The 19,901-nt window shown below is 38.7% G+C and overlaps 1 protein-coding gene across 1 annotated transcript in view; it reads right to left on the reverse strand.

Moving 5' to 3' along the window:
• The window catches only part of LOC111862481 (low-density lipoprotein receptor-related protein 2), a 340,196-nt gene that overhangs the window by 10,696 nt on the left and 309,599 nt on the right, over nucleotides 1-19,901 (reverse strand). The window contains exons 41-55 of the mRNA XM_023847942.2: nucleotides 19,161-19,384; nucleotides 17,593-17,804; nucleotides 16,503-16,689; nucleotides 15,544-15,766; nucleotides 14,735-15,070; nucleotides 12,947-13,193; nucleotides 11,195-11,486; nucleotides 8,792-9,122; nucleotides 7,311-7,603; nucleotides 6,052-6,178; nucleotides 5,098-5,283; nucleotides 4,074-4,278; nucleotides 2,790-3,027; nucleotides 1,740-1,994; nucleotides 1,183-1,317 (exon numbers count right to left, since the gene is read on the reverse strand). Of these exons, the coding sequence (XP_023703710.1) occupies nucleotides 1,183-1,317; nucleotides 1,740-1,994; nucleotides 2,790-3,027; nucleotides 4,074-4,278; nucleotides 5,098-5,283; nucleotides 6,052-6,178; nucleotides 7,311-7,603; nucleotides 8,792-9,122; nucleotides 11,195-11,486; nucleotides 12,947-13,193; nucleotides 14,735-15,070; nucleotides 15,544-15,766; nucleotides 16,503-16,689; nucleotides 17,593-17,804; nucleotides 19,161-19,384 (3,491 nt within the window). The remainder of the gene's footprint in view (nucleotides 1-1,182; nucleotides 1,318-1,739; nucleotides 1,995-2,789; nucleotides 3,028-4,073; nucleotides 4,279-5,097; nucleotides 5,284-6,051; nucleotides 6,179-7,310; nucleotides 7,604-8,791; nucleotides 9,123-11,194; nucleotides 11,487-12,946; nucleotides 13,194-14,734; nucleotides 15,071-15,543; nucleotides 15,767-16,502; nucleotides 16,690-17,592; nucleotides 17,805-19,160; nucleotides 19,385-19,901) is intronic.

A 19,901-nucleotide genomic window follows, 5' to 3' on the forward strand; every position in this document is an offset into this window, starting at 1 on the left:
GTAGGTGGGAGGGTAATACTAAAATGGATCTTAGGGAACAGGATGTGGAGGGTATGAAGTGGCTTCATCTGGCTCAGAATACAGACCAATGGCACACTCTTGTGAACATGGTAATGAACCAAGGTTCCATAATATGTTGGGAAATTCTTGAGCAGCAACTAACGGCTTCTCAAGAAGGACTCAGTTCCATAGTGTTAGGTATTAAATTAGTTGTTTAGTTACTTGGTTACAATAAAAACAATGTTAGGTTTTCATCAACAAGTATAAAGGAGGAAAGGTTCCTACTCAGATGGGACCATAAGAAAGAGTTAGTCTTTAGCATTGGCTCTGTGGTTCTTTCAAATGGGTCCATCTGAGAAGGGACATTTCCTCCCTTACACATGATGGAAACTGATCCAGCCTTCACAACACAGTCTTCTGAAAAAACCCAAACAATGAAAGACGTCCAAAATAAAAGTCATGTATATTGTTACACACAATCATCAGACACCTAACCGAATATTTTGTGCCTGAAGATGGCATTGCTGTGCTTAAAACGAGACAAGAATTTGTTAATTTTAACTGTTAATGAACGTTATTTGACTGTGTGCATGCACTTGTTTAACGAGTCAAATTACACAACAGAATGCAACACTGCACTTACAAATCACAAGATATTTTATTTATTTATTCCTTCATTTATTCGTAGTTTATTTAATGATGCTATCAGTAACTCAGACAAGGAACATCAAATAAGAAGACAATATACATTGTCTGAAACATCTTCAAGGGCACAGCATATCTTGGTTACACAGCCTTATCGAAGAAAAATCCTGTTTTCAGTGAGGAGATCTCCGGTACGGTGCTTTTGGTTCTCATCACATGCTGAGAATGTAATCTAGTGACTAATGATAATGTTATAATCCACATCACTTACCCATGATGACGCACCCTCGAAGATGTTTTGGACATGATAATGAACTGGAAAGGAAGTGGTCATGGGCTATGTTTTGGACATGATAATGAACTGGAAAGGAAGTGGTCATGGGCTATTAAAGATATTATCCTGACATCTACCTGGAGGGACTGAGCAAAAAAGAAAACTCCCAGGACAGTCAGAGCCCTGGTTGGGTTCAAACTCGACACATCCTGAATACAAGTGAGAAGCATTACATCTTGAACCAACTTGCCCCAATTCCTTACCTAGGCACTTCTTCCTATTTTCTGGAGAGATGATGAAACCTGAGTAGCAGGCACAGATGTAGCCTCCATCACTAAGGTTCGTGCAGTGGTGCTCACAGCCTCCCCTATTGTCTTCTGTGCATGTTTTTGTGTGATCTGTAATACAAATTTGGACAGACAACTGTATATTTACAATTTCCTGACAGAGTTACTGCACAAGATATCTTGCCATATTAATCAAATTTGAATCAATTAACTATAAAAGTTGGCCGTGCCATAGCTCAAGTGGTTAGTCGCTGGCTTCCCACCTCAGCGGCCCAGGTACAATCCCGGGTCTGGTCAAGTGGGATTTGTGGTGGATGAAGCGGCGCTAGGGCAAGTTTCCTCCGAGGACTTCGGTTTCCCCTGCCAATCTTCATTCCACCAACTGCTCCACAATCACCCTCACCTATTATCTGGGGCTGGTACAATAGGCCAGAAGTGGCTGCAGTACAAGGGACTTAGTCCCACCCCACTGGCAAAAAGAAAAAACTATAAAATTTTATGTTTGAGTCACAGATAAAGGTTCAGATACTCACGGCAACCAAGTTCATCAGAAGAATCTCCGCAGTCATCGGCGAAATCACACACTCGGCCACGGTCAATGCACTTCTTGTTTGCACACTGGTACTCGGCATAGAGATTGCATGGTTTGACACGACTAGCACATAAAGTCATGTTGTTTTCATCACTACCATCACCGCAGTTATCAACTCCATCACACAGCTGGTAGCGAGGTACACAACGATGGTTTTCACATTGGAATCTTTTGAGTGCATCGCAACTGAAGTTCACTGGGAAAGAAATAAACAGCAATGTAACAGCTTGTGAAACATAAATGACAACATCAGCTCTCAGGATGTGAAGGACAGTAAAATTACTGTCCAAGATACATGTAGGACAAAATCTTTCACAAAGAGAACAAAACTGGAGTACAGGTACACTTGTGCACACAGTTAAATACAAGTGTGAAACTTGGTATCTCATATTAATGGAAGAACACAAATTGCTAAGCATTTGAGAACAGAGCACTGAGGAGAATATCTGGACCTAAGAAGAAAAAGAAATAAGGGGCTGGAGAAGTAGTACTGGAAAGAGCAAACCAAGGAGAATGACATAATAATATATATGAGAAAGAAGAGAAATGAATATAAAGTTTTGGTAGGAAGACTGCACGGAAGACTTAAGACATAAATTGAAGGATACTAGAGAGGGCATGGATTGGATTCATGTGGCTCAAAAGAGGGACCAGAGGTGTGTAAAGTAAAGAACCTTTGGATTCCACACAATGTTGGGCATTTCTCAACTAGATGAACAACTATAAGCTTCTCAAGTAGGACTTCTGTTGGTGTCTTTTGGTTATAGAATAAAATTGTAAGTCCTGACAATATCCATTTCAGCATAACAAAATTAAAGAGTAGGTTCTGGAAAGGACATGAACATTGTAAATATGTCTTCCTTCTAATAAGGGACTACTTTCTCTGGAATGAGACAGCCTACAACAAATAGGGTTCCTGTATTAATATTTTCAGCTTGACATTGATCTTAATGGACCATTCTCTAGAATATATATATAAACACAGACTTACTACACAGGCTGGGGCTCTCATCAGAATTGTCACCACAGTCATCCGTCCCATCACAGAGATCTCCCTGGTTTACGCACAAATGATTGCCACATTCAAATTTGCTGTCGGGGCAATACCGGCCACCAGGAAACCGTGGAGGACAGTGCATCTCATCGCTCATGTCTCTGCAGTCTCTATCTCCATCACAGCGGAAGTACGAGGCAATGCAGTGTCCACTCGCACACTGGAATGTCCCATTCTGGAAAGAAATGTCAGTGAATGTAACATCAATATGGATGTTCATGTGATGTAAGCATGTGTATAGTTCAATAAGCCATTTGGATATGAGGTTCTCAGAGTGGTGAAGGTTTTGTCTAGCGAAAGTCAACTGATGTTTCAGAGGAACACACTGCCACCATTTCCAGGATTTCAGAGTCAAGAATATGTCAAGCAAGAAAGTAGCATGAAGCAGGCAGTAAGCAAAGCCTATTTCTGCGAAGTCTCTTCCTTGGCTTACTCTTCAACTCTGAAGATGGAGGCAATGTGTTCCTGTAAAACTCTGGTTTAATTTCACTTGGCTACATGGCAATATATCTCAAAAGATGGAACTTTTCAATAAGCTGCTGTCTCTCAACCTTCTCCACACTGCAAGACACATAGGTATCATTCAGTAACTTTTTGTGCAACAGATAAATCAGTAACATGTGTGTGTTAAGCATATTTTCTTGCAATGTACAATTTCATATAGAGAACAAAATTTCATATTCTTAATTACTTGTCAATATATAACCAATGCGCATAATGTCGCATAAAGTATTTTAGCATGTGGACACATTGCTAGGCAATGGCCACAAAATCAGAGCTATACAAACAGCATCTGTTAAGTAATGGCTTCACAAACAAGCATGTTTCCATGGCAACAACTGCACAGCAATAATGGTACAGAGTTTTCTGTGTGGTCCATTCTGAGATGTTATATGTAGGACAGTTGGTTAGTGAGTTAGTCAGCGAGTTAGAGAACCAAGAACCACTGAGGTTCAGTCACTGTGAGCTGTTACTGTAGGAAGGTGGTAGATGAGGCCAGGGATAGCACAGGAACACAGTGGAAGGTGAACATCCACTATTGGAAGCCACTACTGAGCAACAGCTAGTGAAGATGTGACTGTGGACACTACTGTAACAGTGAACTGTAAAATGTAGCCATGCACTGTATCAAAGAGTCCAATAGATCCAATCATCAGTCCTGTCTACAATCACACTCATACACATGACAGTACACATTTTGCTTAAGTAGCACCAATTTACCTTGCACTGAAAGCCAGAGCAGTTCACTTCATCAGAGTTGTCACCGCAGTCATCATCAAGGTCACAGCGCCACCGGTTAGGAATGCATTTATTGTTGGCACAACGGAACTCTGATTCTGAGCATTCACGATAAGAACCGTGACACAGGGCATCCTGTTCATCACTGTTGTCACCGCAATCGTTCTCAAAATCACACAGCCATCGTCTGTAGAACACCAAAGTTTTTAAATTTAAATGAGATGGGATGGGTTAAGTTAAACCTGAATGTTTACTGAAGTAAGAGGTTTTTGTGACGAATAACGGTCAGATACATTACCTGTTCCATTATACCCAGTGTCATCAAATCAGGCATAAAAATAAACAAAAGGCACAACAAAATGTACAAATAAGGAATGTGAACAGTAAAACAGAAGCAGCAAAACTGAACTACATCAGAAATTTCGGTTTTCTTCATTATCATTTTCAATGCTGAATTTGAAACTGTATGAATTCTATATCCTATAATAGAAAACACTCAAGGTACTCATATTTTGAAATTTACCAATGTTTATGATAATCATGGCTATTTAAGGATATGCAAGCATTATGGTAGAGTTCTGAATGTGACTTGAATCCTCATTCTCAATCCTCTTTCTCTGATTACATAAATAAACTTTTAATTTATCAATATGAGCCAAAGAATAAGCCAAGAAGAAACCAGCATGAAGCAGGTAGTATTTGCCTCCAAAATTTCTGTTGAGTTTCAGTGAAATAAACAGCATTATATGTCACAAGAGAGAGATCTTCAAACCCAAGCCCATTTTTAACTTTCAAAATTCAAAATGTGTTTCTGTGTAATAAAAAAATAATAATAAACTGAAAAGATCATTTTTATTATGTATATTCTACACAAATAATATGAATTTCTTTCAGATACTTTGGGCTGTCCATGTTTGCATCTCTTAAAAAACAGTCTTCTTGCGCCACCCAGTAAAAATATTTCAAATGGCTATTTGCACCAGACAACCCTGACAGGGACACTTACTTGGGAATGCACCGATTGTTCGTGCACCGGAAATCTCCAGTTTCATGGCACTTGGGACAGTTCTGTGGCAGCTCGTCACTTCCATCACGGCAGTCATCCTTGCCATCACAGAAGAGCCACTTGGGGATGCACCGGTAGTTGGCAGGTCCAGGACATCGCTGCCACCCAGTAGTGCAGTTACGCTGCCTGTTTCATTGAAGAACACATATGTTTCAGACCTACACAGCTCTGTTAGCACTTATATCTGCATTTACGGAGTACAAGAACAATTTCACTTATGTCATTCTTTACAGAAACAAAGAGCGACCAATGAAAACAAGGCAGTAGATATGTTTGCTGTGTTTGTGGGTTATATTATTATACTGTATCTAATAGTATTATGAACAATGAATTGTAAGGGATACAAAAGAAGCAGTCATGACCCAATTGATGTACTATCCCAGCATCTGTTTCGAGAGACTGACAAAAACCCCAGCAAACCTCATTCATGTTAGTTGATGCTCTAGCGCCCATAAAATATCCATCTGTAGTGTTACTGGTTAATGAACCTGCTAAGTAGTAAATACAATTAACACTTATTAATTTGCAATTAACTCACTGACACACACTTCAGTTCCTATCAATACATTCGCAAAGTTAATTATAAAACTACCCCATGCTATAAATGCAAAGAAGAAAAAAAAATTTCTACACAGAATCATTACGAAATCACAATAGAAAACAATAATTTACCCATGCATCAGCTTGTGACATTTTCACCCATATAACATGTCATTAAAATAAAATGTCTCTCATGTCTAGATGAAATAAATTTCACTTAACTTATCGAGATTCCTTTCATCATGGAACCTAAATGTCTATCACAGTCATAATAAAATTCCATCCATTGCCAGACCCTATAACTCAAAGAGCACAAAATACAGAGCAACTCAAATGTTTCTAACAAAGCTTTACCTGCACATATATGCGGGTTCATCCGAGTCATCCCCACAATCATTATCAAAATCACACATCCACAGTTTTGGGATGCAGCGTCCATTTTTACATGCAAACTCTGTTCCAGGATCACACTCTTTGTTATCTGCAAATAAAATTGTTAGTTCACTAACTAATTCCAATGGTGCAAGGTTGAATGTTACACAATAATGTTACATTGTAGCATCCAGTTGCATTTGCTTTCAATCATACTTATCCAGCACACACATGCATCAAAACCAGTCATGTTACTTAGTTATGTAATTAAAAGTAAGTAAAGGCATCCCTGTAACAGGCCGTGGAGGTCAATAGGGTTGTGAGATGTTGAGGTTCCCACATTTTCTAGACAATCAGCTCATAGATGGCGGTAACGTCAGCCCTACACTCCAGTCGCCCTTTACCCCTAAGAACATTCCAAGAATATTCCTGGTACTCATTTCTGTTACAGGCTGAGTCGACCCCAGGGCCTTAGTGCGGCTGGAAGGATTAGGTAAAATGAAAAAAATCCAATGACCACATTGGGATTTGATTCCGCAAACTTCCAGCTTGTAGCACAGTGCCTCAACCAACTATGCTACCGTGTGACCCCATATTTATCAAATAATCACAAAGCGGCTACTACACACCAGACAACAAAGTATTCATAATTAGTTCATAACACAACATGTTTCAACAACTGTGGTCATTGTCAAGCAGTTACATGGATGTATGTGCCATTCTATGAAGCACTGCACTGTTTATTGCACTGTCATTCTTGAGAGAAAAAAAGGGGGTAATATTAATCTAGAATGAACATTAAAATTGAGATTAAAATTAAAATTAGATCCAAAGTTGCCACAAAGCACATTCAGATGGAGGACATTTAACTTTCATATTATTGCAAGGGATCACTGAAATGAACTACAGATGAGGGCAAACTGTCCATCAAGAAATATTAAATGGGGGTTCCACTTCACTAAGGTTCTCAAAATTTTAACAAAATTCAGGATATATATTTAAATGTTCATTTATGCCTATAAGCAAGGAGGCTCTTAAAACTATCCAAAATAAACCAAGGTTTGAAGCGGGCAACAAAAAAAATGCTATTATGTATACCTTACAAAATTTGATAAAAATCTGTCTTAGGCCGTGCTGCATGCAGATGGACAGAGAGACATGACAGAGTTAACAGTTCTTTTCAGAACTTTTGTGTATTTAAGGTGGAAAGAATTGTTTGTAATAATAATTTAGAAACTTACGGCACATTTCTGGAGATTCATCACTGCGATCTTTGCAATCGGCATCTCCGTCACATTTCCAAGCATTCAGCACACAGCGGCCATTAGACTTGCACTTAAATTCCAATTCAGGACAAGGTAAATCACAGTTCTTTTCATCAGAGCCATCTCCACAGTCATCCACACCATCACAGATGGTGGCTGATGCCGTACAGTTCCCATTACTGCACTGATACATTCCCGCACGGCAGTTACGTTCGGGGCATGTGGATGGCTCATCTGTGCCATCCTTACAGTCCCTCTCGCCATCACATCTGTCACAAAAAGATGGTCAAATCAAAACCATGTTTGCTATTCAGTACTGATTCCCTATATTAAAGTTACATGAAAGTGAAACTTTTGGGCACGTTGTAGTGTAGATGGCTGAGGCACCATGCTACAAGCTGGAAGTTCATGGGTTTGATTCCCATTGAGGCCACTTGATTCTTCAGTTGACCTAATCATTCCAGTCACATTATGACCCGGGGTCAACTCAGCCTCTAACAGAAATGTGTACCAAGAATCGTCCTGGGAGTAAAGGGCAGCCAACACATAAGTTTAACAACCTCACTGCCATCTGTGAACTGACTGTCTAGAAAATGTGGGAGCCTCGACATCTCACAACCCTATGGGCCTATATGGCCTGTTACAGGGATAGCTTTACGTTTTTACCTGGAAGTGAAACTACAGAATATTTTTTTTAATCTTATTATCATTATTACTGTTATTATTAGTGGGGTGAGACTAAGACAACTTGGTACTGCAGCCACTACTGGCCTATTGCACCAGCCCCAAATGATATGTGATGGTTTTGGAGAAATTGTTGGAAGATTGGCAGGGGAAACTGAAGTACTATGAGAAAACCTGCCCCAGCTTCAATCTGTACACCACAAATCCCACACGACCAGACCCAGGCTCGATCCCAGGCCGCCATGGTGAGAAGCCAGTGACTAACTGCCTGAGCTATGGCATGGCCAAAGAATTAATAAATATGGAAATGTCAAATATGAAATTAGAAGAAAGATCCAGTTATTCAAACAGTATCACATAATTTAATATTTAATTTTAAAACAGGAGCGCAATAAAACATAAAAGTGGAATATACTAGGCCCACCTTAACCAGTACTGACACACATTTGTCAGCAACAACAGAAAGTGGGTATAAGACAGCCCAAAACAGCATAACAAAATAACATGTTCAACTCCACCACACTAAACATAACCTACATCACTATAATGTAATATAAGTCTAACATAAAGGGGAATTATACCCCAGATATTACTAACATTTTAAGGTTTTACACACATGAATTGTAAAGTTTATTTTAATAAGTTATATCACCTGATAATGGTCTTGTAAGACTGAAACACATCAGGATTTCTCTAACACAAATTCTACTGAGGCAATAGACAAGACCTATTTGGTTCGTAACTCGCAAATAATTTTAAAAGACAGAGCTTACTTCCAAAACCACGGTATACATTTATCATCATTTCCACCACAGCGGTGCTGTCCGGTTGTGCAGTTTGCAATACAGGTCTTGTTATCCTGTGGTGAGAGGTAGAACTGATTCGGGCAGGCACATATGTACGTCACCGGACCCTCTCCCTCTCCGAAGCCTGTAGGAACTGGATCATCGCCAGACTTCGGTTTCGGACTGATCAAGCAAAGGTGTGAACATCCACCATTGTTGTTTCCACAGGGATTAGGATACGGCAGTTGTCGCAGTGGATGGTATATGTGCAGGTCATATGGACGATGAGTTGTGTTTCGGATTATCGCCAAGTCTTTGCCTGTAAATATAAAATAAGATCAATCACAGAACTGACGGACACATCTTCCACGTAACATAATTTTATATCGGAATATTCAGTTCTATTAATAAGACACCAAGCAAGCTGGCACAGGCAGTGATGTCTTCTGACTTGTATTTAGAAGTTGCTCATTTCGAATCTCATCCAAGACACCAACTATCGTAACAAAGGTTTCACAAGGACTGCCTCAGTCACTCCAGACATATGCTGGTATAGTACCTTAAATTAGACCATGACTGCTTCCTTCTACATAATTTCAAATTAATTATTCACTGTCATCCAGTCATTCATTGCTACAGCCAGAGATACTGACAATATTACATAACTACACATAGATAAGTTAATACAACATCCATTCCCTTAGTAATGTAAAGAGGTATGATGCATCTAACAGAGCCCACCATAGCAAACACAGTGAATTCTGGAGGTCCTGGGCTTAAATCTTGCACCAGAGACCAGCTATCCTGACTGATAGTGTTCATGATTTTCTTCTGTCTTTCCATGAAATTATTGGAATAATTCCTTTCCAATTTATGCACTACTCATCCTAGTACTCAAAGATGTACAGTCTGAGCTGGAGTGAATATGGTCTATGGGCTGTATTCACAGTAGTAGAGATTTTATGATGAAATATAATATGCTTTTGGAATGTGTCTCAAGACATACATGGCTCCCAAATCACTACCAACTAACATTTAATCTCATATAGCACCTGTCAATACACAATAATCACATCCATACACATAAAACTGTAGATAAAGTTTGAAGCTGAAAAGTAGAGTCTTCTAGATTATAAAACTGTAGTCTAGAGAGAGCCCAATATTTTGCAAGAACATGTCACCTCCATCTATAGGTGTGAAGAGTAAGCCAAGCAGGAAAACAGAAGCAGGTGACAAGCTAAGCTGAAGATAGTGGTGATACTTTCCTTTGAAACATCTGCCTCTCTCCCAAAGACTGTACCCTTCATAGTCACTTCTGTGAGAATCTCAAATCCGAGCTCAAAGTTATGTGACATGGTATCATACAATGTTGAGGGCTATATCCTTGAACTTGTCTATCATCCTAGTTCAACTTATGTATGAGCCACATCATTTTGGAAATGTCTTCTATGAATCTAAGTTATGAGATTAGCTGCAGCAAGAGGCCTAACACAGTACCAATATTTTCATATTGTGGTGTATTTGCTTCATGCAAGAACTGTGGAGCCAGAGAAATGGCCATTGCTAAGTAATACACGAACATGACAACGGAATGGCTGCGTTTAGTATGGGGGTCTGTGCCGCCACTGTTGCCATACAATGGCATGGTAAACACACCTCATCAGTGACAGAGGCCGTGTTTTCTGCGTGGTCCATGCTGAGGAATTATCTTGAAGATAACTAGCACTATAAGAGAGAAAAGAGTTCAGCTGTGGAGCGTCAATCAGCAGGCAACAGAAGTGGAAGAATCTCCGCAGCTAAGATTCGGTAACAAGAAATCTCTAGTGAAGACACTGCTGAGGAATAACCATTGTGGAGAGCTATTATCAAGTAAAGCCTACTGAAAGTAGACTGAGAAGACTTAGGGTGGAGTGATTTGTAACGTGGAAATCAGAAATAGTGTTAAAGTTATTTGTTGTTATGACCTGCACATGGTCAGTATATCTATGCACGAATCCATATCCCATCTCTAGTCACTAAAACACGTGACAGTATCTTTTCCATCTGAAGATAGAGACCGAACTCATTACCAATTCTTTCTCAATTCTTTTTAAGCTTGCTGTGTCAAGGCTATATAGCATCGATCACAGGATGATTACTGAATATGGAGCAGTTGTTGGAATAAAAACTGGCAGGGGAAACTGACCCAAAAGAAAACCTGTGATCAAATCCAAGCTGCAACAGTAGGAATTACAGTTTATATACAGAAACTACCTAAATGGACAAAATCGAAGAGAACCGACTTAAATATTACAACTGCTGATATTTCAGTTATCTTATAACTCTCATATCACTGCCTGCTACATTAGCTCTTCTTTTCAGTTGCCATAAAATAAGAAACACTTGTCATACCTGTGAACTTGTTGGCTTTGCCGATGGCCTTGAGATTCCAATCAGTCCAGTAGAGGTAGTCATCAAACAGTGTAACAGCAAACACGTGGGGCACCTTTTGACCCGAAAGCACAACATGACGATGGTGTCCTTCCAGATCAGTAAAAGCAATATAATCCAAGTGAGCATCAGCAAAGTAGATGCGATCCGTGAAATAGTCAATGGTGAGGGCATTCGGCCATGCGATGTCATTTTCCCATGTAAGAATTCTTGTAAAATTGGAACCATCCATTCCCATCTTACCAATAAATGCCTAGAACAATAAATAACAATAAAATATGTAAGAAGTAAAGTTGCCCCTGTACTTGATTAATTACGCACCATGTCATGTAGATACATGTACATACATGGGGAGAAGAGGTCTGGCCCCCATATATTCTTAATTTTATCACTAGATGGAGGAACAGCTGATAACTAGCCCTGAGACTTGCAAGGAATGCAGGAGTACATAGCAAACATGTCTGTTTCCATCCCTTCTCCCTTCACCCTGCAAGTATCAAGATCTGGACCTCCAACTGCAAACAGTCAGCAACATGCTCTGGCCAATGTAACAAACCGTAGATCAAGCAAGAGGTTAGGGGAGAATCAAATTCTGAACCTTTTCCATGACCACTTCACTGCAGTGATCACGTACACTTAATTTTGTACGAGTAGTATTCCCTTTCTGCAGCAGAGTAGACATGATTCAAATTTTGCAGCCAAATTATATGGACTGTATTTATTCTAGTTGCTTCTAATTTAACTCTAAGCTACTGCAATCTCTTGAGAACAGCAGAACAATGTCAGTTTACATTCTGGCCAAAGCATAGAAACAGAATTAACCATCCGTTTGCATCATCCTCTTGCTTGCATTATGGTGTCCATGAAATATAAGCATTTCTTTTCAAGTGAAAGTAATCTAGAATCTAGTGCATAAATAGGTTCAGATGTCACTTCTAGCAACAGTGATAGCGAATCTAAATACTGTCATGTGTTGGTCACTAGACATGGGGTTTCGATTGGTAATTGGATCTATTGAACACTTATAAATTGTAACTACAAGTAATTATAAGGCTCTCACTAATTTGCACAATCTACTTCTCACTACAGAACATGCTAAGTCTTTTATGTCTTCACTAGCCATTGCCTGACAACGGATGTCCTTATTGGCTTGCAACTGTCTCAAAAATGTTGACTCCCAACTAACTCATGGCTTTACTGCTCCTCATCACATAGCTATAGGTCAGGCTGCACACAGAACAGCATCTCCCACAGTTCTTCCATTGTCATGTGTTAATTCAGTGTGTAGCAATAGCTCATTTGTTTGATGACAACACAGTGTGTTTACTGTGACACTGCCTGGCAACGGATAACATCTCCTGTNTGGTCAGGCTGCACACAGAACAGCATTCCCACAGTTCTTCCATTGTCATGTGTTAATTCGGTGTGTAGCAATAGCTCATTTGTTTGGTGACAACATAGTGTGTTTACTGTGACACTGCCTGGCAACGGATAACATCTCCTGTTAAGCTATTCTATTGCATCACAATATATAAATGATATCACATGTAGCAAATAAGAAACAGTTGTAGAAAATAATTTTAAATTGTTTTAAATTGTTTCATTTTGGTCCGTTGATTTTATGTAGAAAATAAATTCAGTATTGGGGAAGCCAACATAGATCTTGCTAATATGAGAATGAAAGGGCTAAGACAAGTCTCAGAAACATCTTGCCTGCAGATGCCAGCTGGTGAAGTATAAATAACCAGTTCCAGGGTGAACAGCGAGGGCACGAGGATCAGCAATGCCAATTTTAAGGGTTTTGCGTCGAGTGCCATCAAGCTCAGCGACATCCAGCTGTTTGCTGTGTCGGTCAAGCCAGTACAATTTGCGACCAACCCAATCTACAGCAATTCCCTCAAGACCATGGCTGTCATGGCGGATAACAGGCTCTTTTGGCTCTGATGATCCTATTCGTGACCTGCAACAATTGCAAAATTATTTTGTAAAATTCATCCAGTCTGAAATTTCTGCATCACAACTGTGTAGTACATAAAATTTCAAGATTTCACATTACTGTTCAATTCTTAACAGAAGATTCCTACAGTTAAATGATTTGAGGGTTTCATGACATATCACGATCTTTTGGACTATGACACCATGTAGTCTAGTCAGTGGGTATCAACAATTCAAAGGAACATACTGCCAATATTTTCTATTCTGACTATGGAGGCAATGTGTTGCTCTGATATGTTTGATGCCTACATACCTACAAGACTACACAGTGAAACAAATAGGAACACCAAGAGCCCCTGCAATTCTTGCAAAATCTGTAGAACTAGGCTTCACTAAAAGAATTTTACTAAACAAATTGGTTTGAATACATAAACTTTTACAGGTGTCCACAGCAAAATTAAATGATAATTGCTTAAGATGAGAAAGTTTTAAGAATGCAGATGGAGTTTCCAATCTGTATTCAGATAACTGTGATAATAGCAACAGTGGTCAGGAGTCAGCAGCAGAATGTTAGCAAAAGAGAGTCTGTTTACTTTTGGTTTCAAAGAAAATACAGGTTATGTTTTCATAAGTTGGCAATTGTGTAAATTCAAATAGTATTAAATATTCTTTATATATATTTCTCTGAATTCCAGCCTCTAAATCTGCCAGGTGTATGGACAAGATTACAATTTATTATTACTTTTCTTTTAAGAATTATAAGCAGGATTTAAAATTATATTTGTACTGAGGGACGTAACACCATGTAGTCTGGCAGAATGTTACCAACAATTCCTCATAATTACTGGGAACATTCTACCAAATATACAGTGTTATATCACAGAAATAATTTCATTGACACAGAACTGTTTGCATTCAGTTTGTCATGGTCTAATGTTAATCAATTATATGTTGTTTTTTTTAACCCTTAAGCAAGCGAGGATTTAAGTGTCAGTCCGTAACATGGTGCATTCAGTTTCTACTAAGGATTTTAATTCAGACATACTTCCTTTCCATAATAATCAAAATTAATGTCATAGGAATAAGAGAAAATATTAATTCAAAATACCTTCAATATTCACATTTGATAAATGTTTACTAGCCAATGAAATATCCAACAGCTGATTTACAACCAAAATTTCCATGATCATTTACTCTAAGAAAAATCAATAAATCCAGTCAATACAGCAATGATAGCCTAGACCTTTATCTCACTGTATATACAGCAGAATTCATGTAGTTCAAATACTATTTGCGAGAATGAAGCACAAAGCATGAATAGTCACCAGCATGCAGCGCACAGCAATCCAAAATGACAGGTTAATAAAATATTATAATTTGTATTTTAATTTTTTGTTTCATTACTTTATTACAGCTATTTGCACTGTATAGGTCATTTCATTTTGTTCCTGGAAGCAAATTTATTTTATTCTACCAGCAATCTTAATTTCATTCATAAGAATCTCAAATCCCACAGCTATGAGTGACATCCAGTTAGTTTGCATTTACAATAATGCAGCTACAAACCTGAATATTGTCTTGGCACTGACATCACAGAAGTACATGTGACCTTCTTTGTAATCAAAATCAAGAGCTACAACGTTCATGAGGTCCTGATGAATGAGTGAATATTGTGAAGCATCTAGAGACATGTTTCGAACATAGTACTTGTTGGTAAAGACAAGCCAGGGTCGAGTCTTGTCTCGTCTCTTACATGTGTGTTCATCAGTTGCCCGCTCATAATACTGTTCATTACACTTGCAATAGTATGAGCCTGGTGTGTTTGAACAGTACTGTGAACACACACCAGGTGTCTCCACACACTCATTAATATCAGCACATGCTTTTCCATCTTCAAGCAACCTGTAAGAAAAAGCAATTTCATGAAAATATAAACCTGCCAGAACATCTGACTCCTAAGATACTTCATGAAATGATTAAAGATGCACTCCAATTCCTGTACCTTCCTGTCTGCATATGTTCCCCCAACCAATTCCTGAAAGCTAGAATAGTGAAGCCAGAAGAGACAGCCACTCTTGTACATGTTGTTTTCTATGTGGTCCATGTCATATTAAACGGAAGTAAACAATTCGTTCTGCCCAGAATTGTATACAGGGTAAGTGCTATTTTGTTGGCTAAGGCTCCATGTATTACTTTGAAATGTAGCAAAATGAAGCTGCTGGGATCTCCCATGGTAAGTTTCTCTCACATGTAGGTAGTATGAGGGAAATTCTTTAATTCCAACCAGAACTCTTACATACAAGTAATAATACACAATATCTGTGCCATGGCCAAGACAAGTTTAAGAGCCTATAAACAAGGTCTGTGATACTTACTTGTAGCCCTGGTTACATTCACAATAGAAGCCTGTAAGAGTGTCCACACACTTATGTCCACACTGATGGACTTCCACTTTAGAGCACTCATCTACGTTACAATGAAGTGGCTCATCACTGTCATCAGGGCAATCTGACACCTTGTTACACACCAGATGGTAGTCGATACACTGTCCGCTGTTACACATGAACTGGCCTTGTGCACACTGAGGCTTTTCTTTTTCTGAGTAACAAAGACAATCATGTTACAAAGTACTGTTCATTAATTTAACAATGAAAATTTAAACTAATTTATTAATTTCTTCACATGAACTACACAGTATTCAGATTTTTTATACAATAATGTTATCAGCCTATCTGCACAACCACATATCTAGAGAGAGACAGGTTATTCCACTTGGTCTAGCACATTTTTATCTCTCTGGGAAGAGAGAACTACCAGAATTTGTGCTACTGCCAGTATGACCCATGAAGTCACACTAAACTTGAATGTACTAAGAATGAAGATGGCAGGAAGGAATTGAAGAGGCAGAACTGGATAAGCCATTTCAAAAGAATGGCTGATGATAGAATACCAAAACAGATTCTACAGCATAAACTAGAAGGACTCCAAGCCAGAGGAGGGAATTGGAAAAATTGAATATGTATGTGAAGTCAGAATAAGTTTGACTGCCATACCGCAAAAGAAATGAGGAAGAGGAAGAGGATGGGGAAGATTTCCTCGTATACTGAACAAAAAGTCTATATGGAAAGCAGAAAACATTCTTACAGCTCTGAGTTTTACACCACGTAACAGTCTACAACTTTATCTCAGATGTACATGCAGCAGAATTCATGTGGTCCAAATACTATTTGTGAGATGGAAGTACAAAGCATGAATAGTCATCTGCATGCAGCACATGACACTCCAGACTGATAGGTTAATACTGGTGATTTTCAGATGACTAACTAGTACTCACTGGGACAATTAACTTCGTCAGAGTTGTCACCACAATCATCTTCGCCATCACAGCGGTATGTGGTTCTAATACATTTGAAGTTCTGACATGCAAACTCAAGAGTGCTGCAGGTCTTGTACTGTGAGCTGCAAAACTTGCCCTCATCTGAACCATCCCCACAATCATTATCGTGGTCACACAGCCAACCCTGCCACAGAGAGATTCACTTGAGATTTAAGTTCCTGCAGTAGAGTCTACATAGAGTACCATCTTCTGACATGTGATGCCACACAACCTGATAGAAGTTCATCAATGTTTCAAAGGAATATATTGCCAGCATCTTCAGGAGCCAAGAGTAAGATGAGCAAAAAGCAAGAAGTGAGGAATTTTCCTGTCTGCTTCTTTGGTTTCTTCTTCAATCCTAGAGGGCACAGGTTCATCTGAAACACTGGTAAACTTCTACTGGACTATATGGTGTCACATTCCAGAAGACAGCATTTTTCAGGAATTCGTTCCACTTCACTTTCCACAACCTCTACAGAAATTAGTGTCAATCATGAAAACATATTAGAAATTAAGAAGACAGGGTTCAAGACTGTGAATAGAAGCAAAAGGGTGCTCTTGCATACTGGTACTTATTTACCTGACTACACAGTGGCATATTCCAGAAGACTATATCTTAATATTCACTGCTGCAGGAAAATCAAATGTGTTTATAAATCTCTTCTATGAAATGTGTAAAATGGATGCATTATAGGCAGGTCATAATTATGCATCCATTAGCACTTCCACCTACCAGGCCATTTAATAAAATCTGACTAATTAATTCCATGGAGCAAAGTCCTTCTTCAGAGGTAACAGTCACCCAGCTAGTCAAGAAATTTGCCATCTTTTATGGAACCATAAGTTTCATTGCCATATTCGAAAACAGTCCCCACATGTTCCTGTTCTGAGTCAAATAAAATTTGTGCAGTGTCCCACCCATTTCTTTAAGATCCATTCCAGTATTATGCTCCCAACTACACCTAGGCCTTCAAGCTGTCTCTTTCATTCAGGTGAAAGTATAAAGAAATTTGGGCAGCTGTAGAAAAGGGGCAGAGGATACCCTTACCTTGTTTATACAACGGCCATTGTTACAGGTGAACTGATCCTCACTGCAAGGAACAGGGTTTGAACAATGGTGTAATGTAACATTCTCATCTGCTCCATCCACACAATCAGGATCACCATCACACAACCACTTGCGCGGTATGCACTGCGCCCTGTTCCACATCTTGTTTTCTGTGCAAGTGAATTCTGTTTCTTCATCACATGTTCGAGCATCTGCAAATATTTAATTCACAATGTTACTGTAACAGGATAATGAAGAAGATTATATAACTTGTGAACATTACCTTTGATTATTATTTGGGTGTTAAATTGGGAAGAATTAGACAGATGGTAAAAGCAGTGCATGTGGAGGAAATAAGATTAGTTAAAAAATGTCAAAGGAACAGATCATTTGTGAGACCTAGGTATAAATGTGAATATTAAAATATTTCCTAGGGAAATATAATGTGGGTATGTAGATAGAAAGCTGGGTGGGCCTGAGAGCCATTCAAGACATGATCATTTTAATAAAATTTCAACCCCAGTCAAAACCTAAACATGGTTCAGATTGAATACACTGGTCTAGATGTAATGCTCTAGCCCTGTATTTTGAAGGAACTTAGTTCCATATCTCTGGAACATCGGATATCCTGACTAAGGTTTTCTGTGGTTTTCCTTAGTCGCTCGAGGCAAATGTCATCTTAGTACTTCAATCAGTCCATGGCTGCTTCCTTCCAAATTCTTTCCAATTCATCACTCATTCATCATCCTACCATCCAACACTATATAGTCTCTATTCTGAAAGTGACATTAAATAACCCATAGAGAGAAATGGCTGTTCAACCTATAGCTAGTCTCAACACTGACTGAGCTATCTCAGATCGGAAGAGAGTACCAGAGTACTGAGACATACTGTAGTGTAGCCTGTTACATTTTCAATGACATTTCTCATCATAATACTGTTTATTCATTTCATTCTTCACAAATTGCAGATGGTACAATCTATGGAAATAAAAAATTAATGTCTTACATACTCACAGACACATGAATTAGTAACACATTATTTTGGCTTTGCCATTATACGTATCATTTTTTGCTTCTACACGTTGTAATATTCCCTTTTATTAATATACAATTACACGTTATTCTGAATGATCTCAGATGCAATAAATCAGTGCCTTTGAAATAAACAATTCACATCTCTAACTACAGTTTCCACAGATAACCTCTCCACTGATCCACTTTTGTAGGTTAAATGTGTGAAGATTTCACTGAATATGCGCGGTACCAATAATTTGAAATTTGTTTTTGGAGGACCTTGAGACTGAAAAGCCAACTGAAACATTGTCAGAGCTACTTCCAACAGTCACCTCATAGTTATATCTGTTAACTGCTAACAACAATGGCTTTTAAATAACAACAGAATAAGTATATGGACAGAATCAATTCAGAATAGTAAGACTCGGCTTTTATATAACAGTATATGGAATAAAAATTAGAAATCCAAATGACAATAACTGAGATTACACACTGCCAACTGCTACTGACAGAACTCATCCAGAAAAATATGCCAATTAAAAGATTACTTACTGCACTGATGTCTCTCATCTTCATCCGAGTTGTCAAGGCAATCATTATCACCATCACAGATATAGATACGAGGAATACAGTTTCCATTATCGCATGTGAACAAATCACCAAAGCATGTCCGACCTTCAGACTTGCAGTACTCTGGCGGTTCATCAGATCCATCTCCACAATCATCATCACCATCACAATACCATGTTGCTGGGATGCAACGGTGATTTGGGCACCTGCAGACAATATGACAGGGATGTTGTTACAAATTAACAGTAAACAGACTCATAAAGTTTCCACTCATAGCATATGCAACTAATGTGCATGTCAAATATATCTCTGAGGAACTAACAAGCTAATTCCTTAAGGCTGTCACTGGACACCATTCTCAGCTAAGTTCATCCTCCTTGAACACTCATGACCCACTTCTGTAAGATTCATCTTCATGCCATCCTCCCATCTTTCTCTAGACTTGTGTTGAGATCATCAATGGAGAATTCCATCTCTCCATTGATGATTTCTATCTTTATAGTTCTCAGGTGCAAGGCCTTATACGTGTAGTTTTTAATATTTTAATGTTTTGTCTTAGCTCTCGCAGATGGTTTGTGCTGTGCTCAGCTTGCACTTTTATATCTTATCATGGTGCAGGTGTCCAGAGATAAGGACTAGATCTATCAACTGAGTAGATTCTACCTGAAGATGGAGAGATAATCCAGCATCTGAAATGTTGTGTTTTGAAATAAAAGCAGGATG

This window comes from Cryptotermes secundus, unplaced genomic scaffold, assembly GCF_002891405.2.
Source record: "Cryptotermes secundus unplaced genomic scaffold, Csec_1.0 scaffold816, whole genome shotgun sequence".
In the NCBI taxonomy this organism is placed as follows: domain Eukaryota; kingdom Metazoa; phylum Arthropoda; class Insecta; order Blattodea; family Kalotermitidae; genus Cryptotermes; species Cryptotermes secundus.